This window comes from Carcharodon carcharias, chromosome 6, assembly GCF_017639515.1.
Source record: "Carcharodon carcharias isolate sCarCar2 chromosome 6, sCarCar2.pri, whole genome shotgun sequence".
In the NCBI taxonomy this organism is placed as follows: Eukaryota; Metazoa; Chordata; class Chondrichthyes; order Lamniformes; family Lamnidae; genus Carcharodon; species Carcharodon carcharias.
Genome location: NC_054472.1, coordinates 189,874,539 through 189,891,536, shown reverse-complemented (window position 1 = coordinate 189,891,536; position 16,998 = coordinate 189,874,539). Strand labels below are relative to the sequence as shown.

The window sequence follows — 16,998 nt, the reverse complement described above, 5'->3', positions numbered from 1 at the left end:
TGGACTGCAGCAGCTCAAGAAGGTAGCTCACCACCACATTCTCAAGGGCAATTGGTGAAGGGCAATAAATGCTGGATTAGCCAGGGACGCCGACATCCCATGAATGAAAAAAAATGGCCTTTATATAATTCCCTTTGAATTTGGTTTTTGCCACTCACAAGACTGTTAGCATGTCTTCTGAGGTAACGTGGTGTCAGCTTCCCTAATATTGCCATAAAAAGCTCTTTCTGTTCAGGGTTACAGGCAGACATAGCTTCAGCCTTTTTAAAGTCTTTGTCCAGTTGACACAAGTTCCATCCTTGAGACTAAAACTTAAACACAATTTCACCTCGAATGACCATGAGAGGGTAAAACAGCACGAGGAATAACAGAAAAACAAACAGGCTCGGAACTTTAACCACAGGACAGAGCGCTGAGTTACCAGTGCTGAAGCCCAGGGAGAGAGTATGGGTACGAGACCAACAGAAAGAAGGCACTAACATTGAAAAAACTTCACAACTGAGAACATACAGAATTGAGACAGCCCAGGGAACCATGAGGAGAAACAGCAGTGTCTTAACATCCTTGGAAAGAAAGCCAGTGGAAACTTGGACTTACTACTCAGATCCTGAAGAAAAAGAAGAAGGAATAAGACGAAGCTCTACAGCTACCCAGGAGAAGAACACTCACATCGACAGAAAGGAGAGTATGGAATTTCCTTGACCTCAGAAAGAGACCAGAACAGCATCAAGGAGATTGGCACCTCATAGACTAACCCTGTGAAGTCTGAGAGTTTGGGTGGAGATGTAGGACGATGTAAATATGATAGGGATAAAGGCTTGGGGGAAGTTGTAGAGTAAAAGGTTAACATCAGAAGCACATGATGCTGACGTAATGATGATGTAACATCACATGATTGAGTAACAGTGCTCTGAAAGGTCTAACCTCATGCAGAGGTCCCAGAATGTATATGGTAGCTGCAAATAAAGAGTAATGGTTTTAACAAACTACAGTCTAAAGCAGCCTACTTTGAGAGGATAGATGAGCTCCAAAGGATCCCTTCTAGACCCCAAACACAAACAAAACAATTATTATAAGATTTGGTGGAGAAAATACTGGTTTTTGTGCACAAACACTTGAAAGGGTTATGAAGGGTTATAAAGACACTGTAATGCGATAATGATCATATAACCTTTGATGACATTGATTAAAGGATAAAAATTGGCCAGAATACCACAGGGAGAACTCCTCTGCTCTCCTCCAAAATAGCACCATCCACCTGATAGAGCAGACAGGCCTCTGTTTAATATCTCACCTGAAAGTCTGTGCAGCACCCCCTCAGTATAGCACTGGAGTGTCATCCTGGTTTTTGTGCTCAAGACTCTGGAGCAGGACATGAATCGATGACCTCTTGACTCAGTGGAAGAGTGATAGCCACTTTTGAACTGTAGGTATTTTCGTGGTATACGAAATGTGGCAGCCAATTAGCATACAGCAAGTTCCCAGAAATGCGATAATGATCATATAACCTTTGATGACATTGATTAAAGGATAAAAATTGGCCAGAACATCACAGGGAGAACTCCTCTGCTCTCCTTCAAAATAGCACCATCTACCTGAGAGGGCAGACAGACCTCTGTTTAATATCTCACCTGAAAATCTGTGCAGCACCCCCTCAGTATAGCACTAGAATGTCATCCTGGTTTTTGTGCTCAAGTCTCTGGAGCAGGACATGAATCGATGACCTCCTGACTCAGTGGAAGAGTGATAGCCACTGGTCAGGCCTGATGTCACAATCATTATGGAAAGGAGTTATCAGCTTGACTAGCACAGAACCTTCACTGCATAGTGAGTGGAACCTGTGCACTGTACAACCATTGAGACTGGTCATTAATGCATAACTGACAAAGTCCACAGCTGTTCTTTGGAAACATTTACTCAAAAGTCGATGCAATGCAGCTCTCCTTGCACTCATGTCATCATACAACATGTCTACTTTGCCAGCCACAAAACAGGGAGTCAGGTGTTGCCCTGCTTTGTCACTTGTGGAAATACTTCATTTGATGCCCCTTCATTGGGTTCCCTTTCATTTTATTTTTGTCTTCACATCATCCCTCCCTTTCCCTAACTCCCTGCCTTGTAGGTGTAGTCTAAAAATGATTTAAAATCCATTTTGAACCTTTACAAGGCTAAAACAAATATTTGTCCCCACTTACAACCACTTACCTTTAAGTCAGCTTCCCTTTAAATTTGAACTGTGATCCAGATTTCTGCATCTCCCAATTGGATGAGTTGGCAGCACAAATCAAAGCTGTACTGGGATGAACGTCATCCTTAAATGACCACTACCTTGCCCGTGGTGAGCTCAATGGCCCATAACTTCTGTGGAGTGGCAATCATAGTCAGATTGTCACTCCACTCCTAGGTTTTTATCTTGAAGTCCAGCTGCTCCTGTCTCACCCAAAGTTCCAACTCAGGCCAGGTGAGAATCGTAAAACAAAAACAGAATTACCTGGAAAAACTCAGCAGGTCTGGCAGCATCGGCGGAGAAGAAAAGAGTTGACGTTTCGAGTCCTCATGACCCTTCGACAGAACTTGAGTTCGAGTCCAGGAAAGAGCTGAAATATAAGCTGGTTTAAGGTGTGTGTGTGGGGGGCGGAGAGATAGAGAGACAGAGAGGTGGAGGGGGTTGGTGTGGTTGTAGCGACAAACAAGCAGTGATAGAAGCAGATCATCAAAAGATGTCAACAACAATAGTACAATAGAACACATAGGTGTTAAAGTTAAAGTTGGTGATATTATCTAAACGAATGTGCTAATTAAGAATGGATGGTAGGGCACTCAAGGTATAGCTCTAGTGGGTTTTTTTTTATTTTATATAATGGAAATAGGTGGGAAAAGGAAAATCTTTATAATTTATTGGGAAAAAAAAAGAAGGGGGAAACAGAAAGGGGGTGGGGATGGGGGAGGGGACTCACGACCTAAAGTTGTTGAATTCAATATTCAGTCCGGAAGGCTGTAAAGTCCCTAGTCGGAAGATGAGGTGTTGTTCCTCCAGTTTGCGTTGGGCTTCACTGGAACAATGCAGCAAGCCAAGGACAGACATGTGGGCAAGAGAGCAGGGTGGAGTGTTAAAATGGCAAGCGACAGGGAGGTTTGGGTCATTCTTGCGGACAGACCGCAGGTGTTCTGCAAAGCGGTCGCCCAGTTTACGTTTGGTCTCTCCAATGTAGAGGAGACCACATTGGGAGCAACGAATGCAGTAGACTAAGTTGGGGGAAATGCAAGTGAAATGCTGCTTCACTTGAAAGGAGTGTTTGGGTCCTTGGACGGTGAGGAGAGAGGAAGTGAAGGGGCAGGTGTTGCATCTTTTGCGTGGGCAAGGGGTTGTGCCATAGGAGGGGGTTGAGGAGTAGGGGGTGATGGAGGAGTGGACCAGGGTGTCCCGGAGGGAGCGATCCCTACGGAATGCCGATAAGGGGGGTGAAGGGAAGATGTGTTTGGTAGTGGCATCATGCTGGAGTTGGCGGAAATGGCGGAGGATGATCCTTTGAATGCGGAGGCTGGTGGGGTGATAAGTGAGGACAAGGGGGACCCTATCATGTTTCTGGGAGGGAGGAGAAGGAGTGAGGGCGGATGCGCGGGAGATGGGCCGGACACGGTTGAGGGCCCTGTCAACGACCGTGGGTGGAAAACCTCGGTTAAGGAAGAAGGAGGACATGTCAGAGGAACTGTTTTTGAATGTAGCATCATCGGAACAGATGCGACGGAGGCGAAGGAACTGAGAGAATGGGATGGAGTCCTTACAGGAAGTGGGGTGTGAGGAGCTGTAGTCGAGATAGCTGTGGGTGTCGGTGGGTTTGTAATGGATATTGGTGGACAGTCTATCACCAGAGATTGAGACAGAGAGGTCAAGGAAGGGAAGGGAAGTGTCAGAGATGGACCACGTGAAAATGATGGAGGGGTGGAGATTGGAAGCAAAATTAATAAATTTTTCCAAGTCCTGACGAGAGCATGAAGCAGCACCGAAATAATCATCAATGTACCGGAGAAAGAGTTGTGGAAGGGGGCCGGAGTAGGACTGCAACAAGGAATGTTCCACATACCCCATAAAGAGACAGGCATAGCTGGGGCCCATGCGGGTACCCATAGCCACACCTTTTATTTAGAGGAGTTGAAGGAGAAATTGTTCAGCGTGAGAACAAGTTCAGCCAGACGGAGGAGAGTAGTGGGGATGGGGATTGTTCGGGCCTCTGTTCGAGGAAGAAGCTAAGGGCCCTCAGACCATCCTGGTGGGGGATGGAGGTGTAGAGGGATTGGACGTCCATGGTGAAGAGGAAGCGGTTGGGGCCAGGGAACTGGAAATTGTTGATGTGACGTAAGGTGTCAGAGGAATCACGGATGTAGGTGGGAAGGGACTGGACAAGGGGAGAGAGAAGGGAGTCAAGATAACGAGAAATGAGTTCTGTGGGGCAGGAGCAAGCTGAGACGATCGGTCTACCGGGGCAGTTCTGTTTGTGGATTTTGGGTAGGAGATAGAAGCGGGCCGTCCGAGGTTGGGCAACTATCAGGTTGGAAGCTGTGGGAGGGAGATCCCCAGAGGAGATGAGGTCAGTGACAGTCCTGGAAACAATGGCTTGATGTTCAGTGGTGGGGTCATGGTCCAGGGAGAGGTAGGAGGAAGTGTCTGCGAGTTGACACTCAGCCTCCGCGTGGTAGAGGTCAGTGCGCCAGACAACAACAGCACCACCCTTGTCAGCGGGTTTGATGACAATGTCAGGGTTGGACCTGAGAGAATGGAGTGCAGTAAGTTCAGAGAGAGACAGGTTAGAATGGGTGAGAGGAGCAGAGAAATTGAGACGACTAATGTCGCGCCGACAGTTCTCAATGAAAAGATCGAGAGAAGGTAAGAATCCAGAGGGAGGGGTCCAGGTGGAGGGAGAATATTGAAGATGGGTAAAAGGATCCGTTGAACTGGGAGAGGACTCCTGCCCAAAGAAGTGAGCCCGGAGACGAAGACGGCGGAAGAAGAGTTCAGTATCATGCCGAGCCCGAAATTCATTGAGGTGAGGGCGTAAGGGTATGAAACTAAGTCCTTTGCTGAGCACTGAACGTTCAGCATCGGAGAGGGGAAGGTCAGGGGGTATAGTGAATACACGGCTGGGGCTGGAATTGGAAGATGGGGTGGGGACGGAGGGACAGGCAGGGGTGGAGGGTCCTAGATGGGTGTTGGTGTCGATGAGTTGTTGGAGCTTGCGTTCCTTAGCACTTGAGAGAAAGAGAAAAAGTTTCTTGTTGAGGCGTCGGATGAGCCGAAGGAAAAAAAGGAAACTGGGGGCACGCGCAGCTTTGAAAAAGTGTACGGCGGTGCTGCTGGAGGGAGAGGTCGAGTGTGTTCATATGGCGGCGCATGGCACTGAGAGTGGATTTCAGAATGTGACGGGAACAGCAGTCCGAGAAACGTTTTATGTCCCGGAGATACCTGTAATCCTGGGTGGGTTCGAAACATGAGGGGTGGAATTTCAGTTGAAATCCATGTGGGGTAAGTCGGAAACGGAGACAGTCACTGAGAAAGGAGATATGGCTGTGAAAGCGGGTTTTAGTAAACACCTTGTCAAACACTAGGAGAGAAATGAATCGTGTTGTGCAGCCTGAGGCCTTGTGTCAAGGGCAGGAGTGTCAGTGCTATGGAAGCCCCTTTTTTTAAAGCACTAGCTGCCACTAGTTGCGGTCTGATGGTTAGTGGGGTGGGGGGGAGTTGGGAGGTCGAGGGAAGTTGGGTAGTTGGGGGGGTGAATCGTGTGGTCAGTAGAGGGATGGGGACGGGGGGTTCAGAGGGGATTGGGTGGTCAGTGGGAGTGTGGTTGTTGTGTCATTGGGGGTGTGATCATTGGGGATGTGGTCTTTGGGGGGGGTCGGATCGTTAGTAGGGGGCTCAGCTGGTCAGTGGTGGGGGTGGGGGTTGAGACGTCACTGGGGATGTGTGGGTGGGGTGGCTAGTGGAGTGTAGTCAGTGGCGGGTTAGCTGGTCAGGAGAATGGCTGGGGAAGGGAGGGGAGGGCAGTCCAGGAGGGTCAGGGGAGTGGGGGGAATCATATGGGAGTTGGAGGGCTCCCATAAGGGGTTGCTTGGTGGGGAAGTCCCATGAGGTGTTGGAGGGGAGCGGTCAGGAGAGTGGTGGGAGATTAGTAGGGGGTGTGGATGTAGTCCTGTGGGTGGGGATCAGGGAAGTTGACCTGGGATGTCCAGTGTAGGTGGGGGCAGGGTGTTCCCCAACTTGGGGTATCCCCCTGTTATGATACGTCGGAGCTCAGGAGTTACGGGTCAAGCTTTGCAGTATCAGAGTGTCATTCCCAGCATAAACTCTGCCAGGAACTCAGAAACATTCAACTTGAGTATCTGATAAGCAAAGCACAGATGCTACTCAGTGTGAAGAAAAATGACCATGGGAACCAAACTCAGATAGTGACAGACATCGAGTTACTTACAAATAAATAACAAGGCGCCATTTGGCTCAATTTACACTCCAGATTCCAAACGCGATTGTGAGGATTTATTCAGAACAAGAGCTCGTGGGCGGATTACAAGAGACGATGATGTAATCTGCACTACAGAATATTCCCGGATTTTGCCGCTTGAGAATGGCGAGGTAAGAAGCTGAGCTGAAATAAAGAAGCAGTGTTCATGGTTAGGCTAACGACGGATGCTAAAATGAAGTTTGCTTTTTACAGGCCACTAGTAGTTGAGAGCTAAGCAGACGTCTGCAGTCAAAGTTATTGTAAAGAACAAACAAATGAATCTGTTAATACTGTAGTTGTCGTGCAGCATAGAACTATGTAAAAACTGCCTAAAGCTATTAATTAAATTCATTATTTAAAGAAGAGGAATTGCACTAGAGTGATTCAAAATTACAAGGGGCTTTGATTAGAGTTAAAAGGAGAAACTTTTTCTACTGACAGGAGGGCTGGTAACCAGAGGATACAGGTTTAAAATAATTTACAAACAAAGCAAAGCCAATTACATCGGTATGAACTGACTAACGTTAATTGGGGAAATAGACTAAAAGGTATGGAGGTAAATGAACAGTGGGAAACAATTAAAGAAATAATTCAAAATGTTCAACAAAAATACATTCCATTGAAGGACAAAAACTCAACAAGAAGGACCCATCTGTGGCTCAGTCAGGAAGTTAAGGGTAGCATTAGATCAAAAGAAGAGGCTTACAGTATTGCAAAAAACAGTAGCATGATTAAGGATTAGGAGTGCTTTAGAAACCAGCAAAGGACCACCAAAAAATTAATTAAAAGGGAAAAAATAGAATATGAGAATGAACTAGCTAGAACAGTAAGGGCTTTTTTTTATTCATTCAGGAGATGTGGGTGTCACTGGCTAGGCCAGCATTTATTGCCCATCCCTAATTGCCTTTGAGAAGACCATGGTGAGTATATAAATAGGAAGAGAGGAGCTAAAGTAAATGTTGGTCCCTTAGAAACAGAGACGGGAGAAATTATCATGGGGAACGAGGAAATGGCAGCGGCATTGAGCAAATATTTTGTGTTTGTCTTCACAGTAGAAGACACAAGTTTCATATCAGAAATAGATGGTAATATACAGGCTAAAAAGAGGAAATTAATATCAGCAGAGAAAAAGTATCAGAGAAGCTCAAGGGACTAAAATCTGACAAATCTCTGGGACCCTACACCTTAAGGTTCTAAAAGGGATATCTGTATGGACGTGCTAGCTATGATTTTCCAAAGTTCCTTAGGTTCAGGAATGGTCCAATCAGAATGGAAGTTGTCAAGTGTTTCAAGAAAAGAGTGCGAGAGTAAACAGTGAATTACAGGTCAGTTAACGTAACATCAGTCATTGGGAAAATGCTTGAACTATTATTAAGGAAGTCTTAACAAACAATAGACTTAGAAAAGCATTGTTTGTTTAGAAGAAGTCAACATGGCTAAAAGGAAATCCTATTTAACAAATTTATTTGAGTTTTTTGAGAATGTAAACAGTAGGGAATTTGAAGGGGAACCAGTAGATGTAGTATACCTAGATTTCCAAAAGGCATTCAATAACATACTGTGCAAAAGGTTAATGCGCAAGTTAAGGACTCATGGAGCTGGGGTAATATCTTAGCATGGATAAAGGATTGGTTAATGGATAGAAAGCAGAGTGGGCATAAACAGGGCATTTTCAAGTTACCAGGTAGTGAATAGTTGAGTGCCGCAAGGATCAATGCGAAGGCCTCAGCTATTTACAATCTATATTAATGACTTTGATGAAGAGACAGAGAGTAGTGTATCTACGTTTGCTGATGATACCAAGCTAGGTGGAAAGGTGGGGAGGACACAGGCTGCAAAAAGGTATAGACAGGTTAAGTAACTGGGCAAAAAGATAGCAGATGGAGTACAATGTAGGTAAGTGTGAAGTTATTCACTTTGGTCGTAAGAAAGGAAAAGCAAATATTTTTGAAGGTGCGAAACTTGTAAATGTTGATGTTCAAAGAGATTTGGGTATGCACGTACAAGGAACACAGAAAGTTTGCATGCAGGTGCAGCAAGAAATTAGGAAGGCAAATGGCATGTTGGCCTTTATTGCAAGGGGATTGAAGTACAGGAATAAAGAAGTCTTGCTACAGTTGTACAGGGTTTTGGTGAGACCACACCTGGAGTCTGTATGCCATTTTGGTCTCCAATTTAAGAAAAGATATACTTGCATTGGTGGCGGTACAACAAAGGTTCACTAGGTTGGTCCTGGGATTAGGAGGTTGTCCTGGGATGGGAGGCTGAGTAAATTGGGTCTATGTTCTCTGGAGTTTAGAAGAATGAGAGGCAATCTCATTGAAACCTACAACATTCTGAGAGGGCTTGATAGGGTAAACCCTGAGAGGTTGTTTCCATTGGTCAGGGAATCTAAACCACAGGGACTGACTCAGGATAAGGGACCAATCATTTAAGACTGAGATGAGGAGAAATTATTTCACTCAAAAAGTTGTGAATCTTTGGAATTCTCTACCCCAGAGGGTTGTGAATGCTCCATCGTTGAATACATTTAAGGCTGGGATTGACAGGTTTTTGGTCTTTCAGGGAATAAAGGGATACGGCAAGTGGGCTGGAAAGTGGAGTTGAAGCCTAAGGTCAGCCACGATCATATTGAACGGCAGAGCGGGCTTGATGGGCCATACGTTCTACTCCTGCTTCTATCTCTTGTGTTCTTTTGAAACAGGGTGAAATTTAGGGAATTTTTTTAATGCAGCGAGTTGTTGTGATCTAGATGCACTGTCTGAAAGGGTGGTGTATGTAGATCTAATGATGACTTTCAAAAGGGAATTGGATAAATACTTGAAGAGGAGAAATTTTCAGGGCTGCCAGGAAAGTGCAGGGGGAATGGAACTAATTGGATAACTCTTTCAAAGGGACAGGATGGGTTCAATGGCTTCCTTCAGTGTTCTATGATTCTACTATTTGAGTTAAAAATAACTTTTGTTTAATCCACCAATAATTCTACACAGAAAACTTGTCCTATCTTCTAATGGCAATATTTTCCTTAGATTGTTATATCTTTGGTGAATGGTCGTCCGGGATCCACAAACTTCAATGATTCTCCTGTCTTAAGAGAATTTACAAAAGCTACAAATATCCGACTTCGATTTCTTAGGACCAACACTTTATTGGGTCATCTGATATCTAAGACCCAAAAGGATCCCACAGTCACGCGAAGGGTAGGTGCAATGCTGACTCGATATAGAAGCAGAACTTTGATTTGAGATTATGAGCAGGATTTTCCCAGCAGGCTTCCGAACCCCATCATCAGGCTGAAGTGTGGGTCAGAAACCCGCATTGTCACTCATTGTGATTTTCCCCGGGGCAGTCAGTTAATGGCCAGAAGGTGAGCTCGTCATTCAATTAAGGACAGCAGGCAGGCTCTCAAAGCTGGAGGGCCAATCAGAGGCTTTCCAGCTGAGAGGAGCAGCAAAGTGCAAAAGAATTAAGTAAGGGAGAAGATGCTTAAAAATGGGGTGCCCTCTCTCCAACTTCTTAAAATTAAACCAAAAAATGACTTTTGCAGCCAGTACACCTCTTGGATTGGGGGAATGGCGATACAGGGGAGGGTGGCCTGAGGCTGCTGCAGCACCCGGGCAGGCAGCAAGGCCTAACTGGGCCCCTCTTCCCTGTTGCTGCGAAGCTGATTCCAGATAGTTAAAACTGACTCTTGCCACCTGTGGGTCCCTGGAAGCCTTAATTGGCCCTTAATGAGCAATTTTGGGGTAGCCCTGCTGAACACCCCCCCCCCCCCAACCCCTCCATCCTGCCTCTGTGAAAATGGGGTTGGGGTGGAATCAGGGAATTAGCTTGCAGGCTGGCAGAGCTATTTTTAGCACCCACCAACTTCCATTCTCAGTCCCAGTGGAGCCTAAAAATCAAGCCCTATGGGTCTGCAAATATTAGGTTGTAATTTAATGGAAAGCAGCTGAAGTAGTGTCAAACGATGTCCTGTTTTGGGCTCAATGGGTAACATTGAAGTTCAGTGAGTTCAACCCTTGCCCCAGAGACTTGAGCAAAAAATTAATGTTGATACTCCAAGGAGAGTGCTGCACTGTCGGAGGTGCCACCTTTCAGGTGAGACATTAAACCTAGGCCCTGTCTGCCCTCTCAGGTGCATGCAAAAGATCCCAGGGCACCATTTTGAAGGAGAGCAGCAGAGTTCTTGCTTTTATCCCTCATCGCCATCACCGGTGAAAAGCTTGACCTGGTCATTAACACATTGTTGCTTGTGGCATCTTGCTGTGCACAAATTGGCTGCCACGTTTCCTATATTACAACAGTGATTACACTTCAAAAAGTATAGAATTGGCTGAGAAGCACTTTTGGACGTTCCGAGGTTGTGAAAAATGCTATTTAAATTCAAGTCTTGATGTTTTTACTTTTTACAATTGGCTCAAACTTGATGTGACAAAGGAATCATTAAACTTGGGTTGGCTCCTCAATCAAAGCCAAATTTTTTGCCTCCTTCAACTCAAAGACAAGCTTCTTCTCACGTAGCATGACTTCCCCACTAACACCAAATTAAAGAGCTTCATGCTTCAAAAGCTAATAACATGAGTTAACCACATGGGAAGCCCATCAAACCCTCACATCCTCACCCAATGCATCGTACTGGCTCCTGGGATAACTTTTGCATTTAGAGTCAATACAAACAGTTGTTATTGTATCAGCGAGATACTTTCTCTCATTGTTTTAGGCTAGATTTGGAAGGAAAGCTATTTACTTTATTTCTACTTTCAACTGTCAGTTCATTGATAAGCTGTACAATGTAGTTGTAGTGAACTCTTTTTATGATGGTAAGCCAACAGTTTAATCCTCTTTTTTGGCAATAAAAGGAATGAAGGTAATGTTCAGTCATTAGTGGTGTTTGTTTTCTTAGTATTATTACAGCATCAAGGATATCAGTGTTGGAGGTCGATGCGTTTGCAATGGACATGCTGACACTTGCCAAGCAAAGAGTCCAGAAAACCCATTCCAGTAAGCAGTCTTTTAATTTGTTAATTGTACACTAACGCAAGTTTTTTTTCATTATTTTGAACCCTGATGGAAGCGCAAGAGCATCTGGCGTGGGGTTCCCACTGTTTGCAACCAGGAAAATGTGCCCAGAATGCGGCTGACACTGCATCAGGTTTGCAGATGTGAAGTTGTTCTCTGTTTTCCAAGTAAACTCATTAGTATAAGGCTCAATGTAAAATCTCTCATGAACCAGTGCAATTCATCGGTGTCATCGATCAAAATTGATTGTAAGTGGAGGAGAGCATTCTCCAGCAGCACAAAGTGGAGTGGGACTGTTGAGGAATGAGCCACTATCCATTGGATTGATTTAGTGCCCTTGCTCTTACTTTTTCATTGACTTCAATTGGCTACTTAGTTGTGTTCTGGGTGCAAAAGGCCTGTTACAGATGTGCCCTGCGCTCCTTCAGTTGATTGAATTTAGACTGATTTATACTGAATTTACAGTAATTGAAGTGACATCAGGAGAAACAGAGCTCAGTCTAACTTCAGTTGATTGCATGATCATTCCAGATACCAGTGATTAATGTTGGAGTCATGTGACAACAAGTACCTGTGCTCCCATGAATCTTGCTGTTGTGTGATATACATCCCCAAATAAGTGCAGTTGATGGAAAGTTAACATGCCAACCTTTGGGCATGACTGGTTTTGCGGACAGGGACTGCTTCAGGAAAATGGACTTTGTAATCAACATAAACGATTGCACTCCAGTCTGGTTTAGCCAGGACCAACCATATAAATGTTGGCGGAATATGGATATTAGTTCGTGATGCCGACACAACTAAAGCAGAAGCAGAAGCAAAGCAGTGTATAAGAGTGTATATGTACATAAATCATTAAAGGTGGCAGGACAGGTAGGGAGAGCTGTTCCTAAAGCATGCAGTATTCTAGGCTTTGTTAATAGGGGCATAGTGTACAAGAGCAGGTTGGTTATGATGAACTTACATAAGACACTGGTTAGACCTCATCTGGAATATTGTGTATAGTTCTGGGTGCCACACTATAGGAAGGGTATGAACGTATTGGAGAGAGTGCAGAAGAGGTTTACAAGAATGTTTCCAGGGATGAGACACTTCAGTTATGAGGAAAGATTGGAGAAGTTGGGACTGTTTTCTTTGGAGAGGAGAAGGCTAAGAGGAGACTTGACAGAAGTTCTCAAGGTCATGAGGGGTCTGAACAGAATAGATTGGGAGATACTGTTCTCCCTCATAAATGGACCAAGAACCAGAGAGCACAGTTTTAAAGTGTTTTGCAAAAGAAGCAAATGCTTTTTCACACAGCGAGTAGTTAAGGTTTGGAATGCACTGCCTGGAAGTGTGGTGGAGGCAGGTTCAATTGAGCATTCAAGGCAACTTTGGATGATTATTTAAATAGAAACTATGTGCAGGGTTGGTTACAGTGAAAAGGCAGGAGGTTGGCACTAAGTTAAAATGCTCAGAGAGCTGGTGCAGACACGATGGGCCGAATGGCCTCCTTCTACACCATAACAATTCTGTGATTGTGACTATCTTCATCCTTGGATTTTAGCGCTTTTTTAAACTCAAGTTCCCTTTGTTTCCTGAGGTAGTCTTCCTAGTACATGCACAAGTTATGGCAAGTCTCAAAGGCAATAAGGGATGGGCAACAAATGCTAGCCTTGTTAGTGACACTTACCTCCCATAAAAAATATGAAAGAAAGAACCTGCTCTTATGACCAAGTGCGGAGGGGTTTGAAGGGATCACCTCTTTTCCCTCTCCTCATTAGCCGCAACAGGTTGTTTTTGTTTGAAAGGCTATGCTTGCCAATTCAGTGTACGTGCTGTGATTAAAAATAACTAGTCAGACAGGTTTTCTTGAGTTTAACAAAGTAAGGGGTTAGTTTTATTACATTAAAGACCAACCTGGGGTAAAATGCATGGTCACGCACACTGGAAAATCCGTGCACACAAATACAGATTACAGAGTAGGGGAGGATAGATTTGGCCACGTTCGAGTTCATATAAAATACAAGGAGTCCACAGTTCAGAGCTTGCTGTCTTGCCCGATTGCAGGTAGGATTCAATGTTCACTCGATTCATTCCTGGGATGAGGGGCTTAGCTTATAAGGAAAGGTTGAACAAGTTGGGCTGATACTCATTGGAGCTTAGAAGATTGAGAGGTGATCTTATTGATACGTTTAAGATCCTGAGGGGATTTGGTAGGGTGGATAGCTGGAGGATGTTTCCTCTTGAGGGAGAGACGAGAACCAGGGACACGGTAAAGAATCAGAGGTCTACTGTTTAAAACGGAGATGTAGAGAAATTCTTTCTCTGAGAGGGTCGTTAGTATGTGGAATTTCCCAGAAAGCAATGGAGCCTGGGACATTGAATTTATTCACAGCAGAGTTAGACAGATTTTTGATAGACAAGATAGTCAAGGGTTATGGGGAAGATGGAAAAGTGGAGTTGAGATACAACAAGATCAGCCATGATTTTATTGAATGGCGGAACAGACTCAAGGGACTGAATGGCCTACTCCTGCTCCTATGTTTCTATGGCGGTTTGAAGTTGAAATTGAATTCTTTCTTTAAAAATCACTGTCTATGGAATGGAGATACAGTCAGTGGTAGACAGAGCTCAGCTTTCATTTGGGGAAAGAGAGATGGACAGGAAGTTTTGTTTTGCTTAACTGCTACTAATGTTTTGCCCTATATGCATAAAACACACACTGAATGCTTGGCTGGTCACGTGACTTCTCTTCCACAACTGCCAGTAATTCAAAATAAGTTTTGAAATATTCAAAACTATAGCAGATAGGTGGCAGATGAAGTTTAATGAAGAGAAATGTGAAGTGATTCATTTTGTTAGGAAGAACATGGAGAGACAAATTAAAATAAAGGGTACAATTCTAAAGGGGGTGCAGGAGCAGAGGGACCTGGGTGTAAATGTACGTAGGTCATTGAAGGTGGCAGGACAGGTTGAGAAAGCAGTTAATAAATTATACTGAATCCTGGGTTTTATAAATAAGGCTACAAAGTACAAAAACAAGTAAGTTATGAACCTTCATAAAACACTGGTTCAACCTCAGTGGGAAAGATGGGAAGGTTTTTCACGAATAGTTCCGAGGATGAGAGACTTCAGTGTGGGTAGATTGGTGAAGCTTGGGTTGTTGTCCTTGGAGAAGAGAAGGTTGAGAGGAGATTTGTTAGATGTGTTCAAAGTCATGAAGGACCTGGAGAGAGTAAATGGGGAGGAACTGTTCCCATCAGCAGAAGGGCGAGAACCCCAAGGTGATTAACAAAAGAACCAGAGGCGACATGAGGAAAAACATCTTTATGCAACAAGTGGTTTGAATCTGGAATGCACGGCCTGAGCGTGTGGAGGAGACAGATTCAATTGCGGTTTTCAAAAAGGAACTGGATAATTATCTTGAGAGAAAAGATTTTACAGGGAAAAGGTAGGGGAATGGTACTAGCTAAGTTGATGTTGCAGAGAACTCACACAAAGACAATGCGCTGAATGGCCTCTTTCTGTGCTGTAACTATTCTATGATTCTGGTATAAATAAGTTCAAGGAACTTGATAAACACATGAGGAAGAAAGAAGCTGAAGGCTACCCTGATATTGTGATGAAGAAGGGTAGGAGGAGGCGTATGTGGAATATAAACGCCAACATAGATGAGGTGGGCCAAATGGCCTGTTTCTATGCTGCAAATATCATGTAAAGCTGCCAGCAGGGAATACAAACAGGGAATATAAAATATACTGTGTTTCCCATCCTCAGATCATCACAGCCGAGGAATTAATGTGAATCACTCTCCCGCCACCCCCTGAATTTCTCCTTCCCCACCCCCTCACACTTCCCCTCCCCTCACATTCTCCCTCCCTCCACCCCCTCACAGTCACTCCCCTTCCACTCCCTCACACTCTCTCATCCTACCCCCTCACACCCTCTCTCTTCCCCCACACCCTCATACTCACTCTCCCCCCACTCGCTCACATTCACTCTCCTCCCACCCACTCACACATTCTCCCCCCACTCCCTCACACTGTCTCCCTTTCCCACCCCCTCACACTCTCTTTCCCCCCCGACCCTCTAATACTCCCTATCTCACTCCAACCCCTCACATTCTCTCTCTCATACAGTCTCCAGTCAATCACTTAGTCAAGCGCTGGTGGACCCTGCTCTGGCTGCCTCACATCTCACTGATCCGGCTGCCTTGCCTGGGCCCCGCTATTCCAGCTGCCTCGCACTCCGGGCCCTGGAACTTACCTTCAAAACTTACCTTACCACTTTTTGAGTTCATCCAATCACAGGCTGGTTTCTCCCTGCATTTGCTGCTTGCAGGGAGGAATCAGCCTGTGATTGGATGAGCAGCATTGCAGCATTTTTCAGATATAAGTCACTTGAATGAGAAACAAGATGGTCGAGGACTTTGAGTTGGGCAAGTCTGCTTTAAATAGAAGGTGCCGGAGCAACGCTCTGGCAGAACTATACCACTGATTTTTGACAATTAATTGATTCAATTTTCCTCCCTCTATAGTCTGTATCCTCTCTCACATGTACAACCAAAATCAAACTAATCTCATCCAGGCTGTTGCTGCAGAAATCCACACCTGACCCTTCATTGAGTTGATATGTTTTTTGTTTTCCCATAAATTTAGTCATTTTCTTATGACAAATCGGGGCAAATCTCTTCTAGTCGGTTAACCAGTTATCGGAAGTATATCATTACGCATCATTTTTATATCAGCTCATCAGCAAAATGCACCAGAAATTGATTATAACTACATTCATTCTGATATCTAAAAAAAGCACTCAAAAAATCAGATTCATGCTGAATCATTTTCTGACCGTGTTCGTCAACCCATACAGCACAGAACACAGAATATAACCATTCAATCATCATCCCTATGCCGGCCCTTTGAAAGAACTATCAAATTATTCATATCCCCCCCCCCCTCTGTTCTTTACCCATGGGTCTGCAGATTTTTTCTTTTTTAAAAGTAAATATCAAATTGCTTTTTAAAAGTTTTAATTTGACCTGCTACCACTGCCCTTTGAAATGGTACATCCCAGATCACATTTTTATGTTGCATAAAACAAATTCTCATCACCTTCTCGCTGGTTCTCTTTGTAATTACCTTAGACTATTATTTTATAATAGTGAAACTATGTAAAAGATGTTTAGTTTCTAGTTTCTGTGTAAGACATTTGTCAAAATTTGTTGACTCCAAGTCAAAACATTGACAGCAGTTGTCTCTGATTACATGTTACTGACAAGGATTGTGATGTTCAGATTGCAGTGTGAGTGCCAGCATAACACCTGTGGAATATCATGTGACCACTGTTGTCCTGGGTACAATCAGAAACAATGGCAACCAGCTACTACTTCATCTGCCAATGAATGTGAACGTGAGTATTAATATTTAATTTTAGCACAGGTTAAGGGATGTCATTGCCCTTGGACAGCAGTTCTTATTAACAGGCGCAAAGTAAAGTAACC

General features: G+C 44.3%; 1 protein-coding gene across 1 annotated transcript in view; it reads left to right on the top strand.

Moving 5' to 3' along the window:
* The window catches only part of LOC121279009 (laminin subunit alpha-3-like), a 509,546-nt gene that overhangs the window by 167,766 nt on the left and 324,782 nt on the right, over window positions 1–16,998 (top strand). Inside the window, exons 4-7 of the mRNA XM_041189741.1 lie at window positions 6,510–6,628; window positions 9,527–9,697; window positions 11,401–11,498; window positions 16,792–16,907. Coding sequence (XP_041045675.1) covers window positions 6,510–6,628; window positions 9,527–9,697; window positions 11,401–11,498; window positions 16,792–16,907 — 504 coding nt within the window. The remainder of the gene's footprint in view (window positions 1–6,509; window positions 6,629–9,526; window positions 9,698–11,400; window positions 11,499–16,791; window positions 16,908–16,998) is intronic.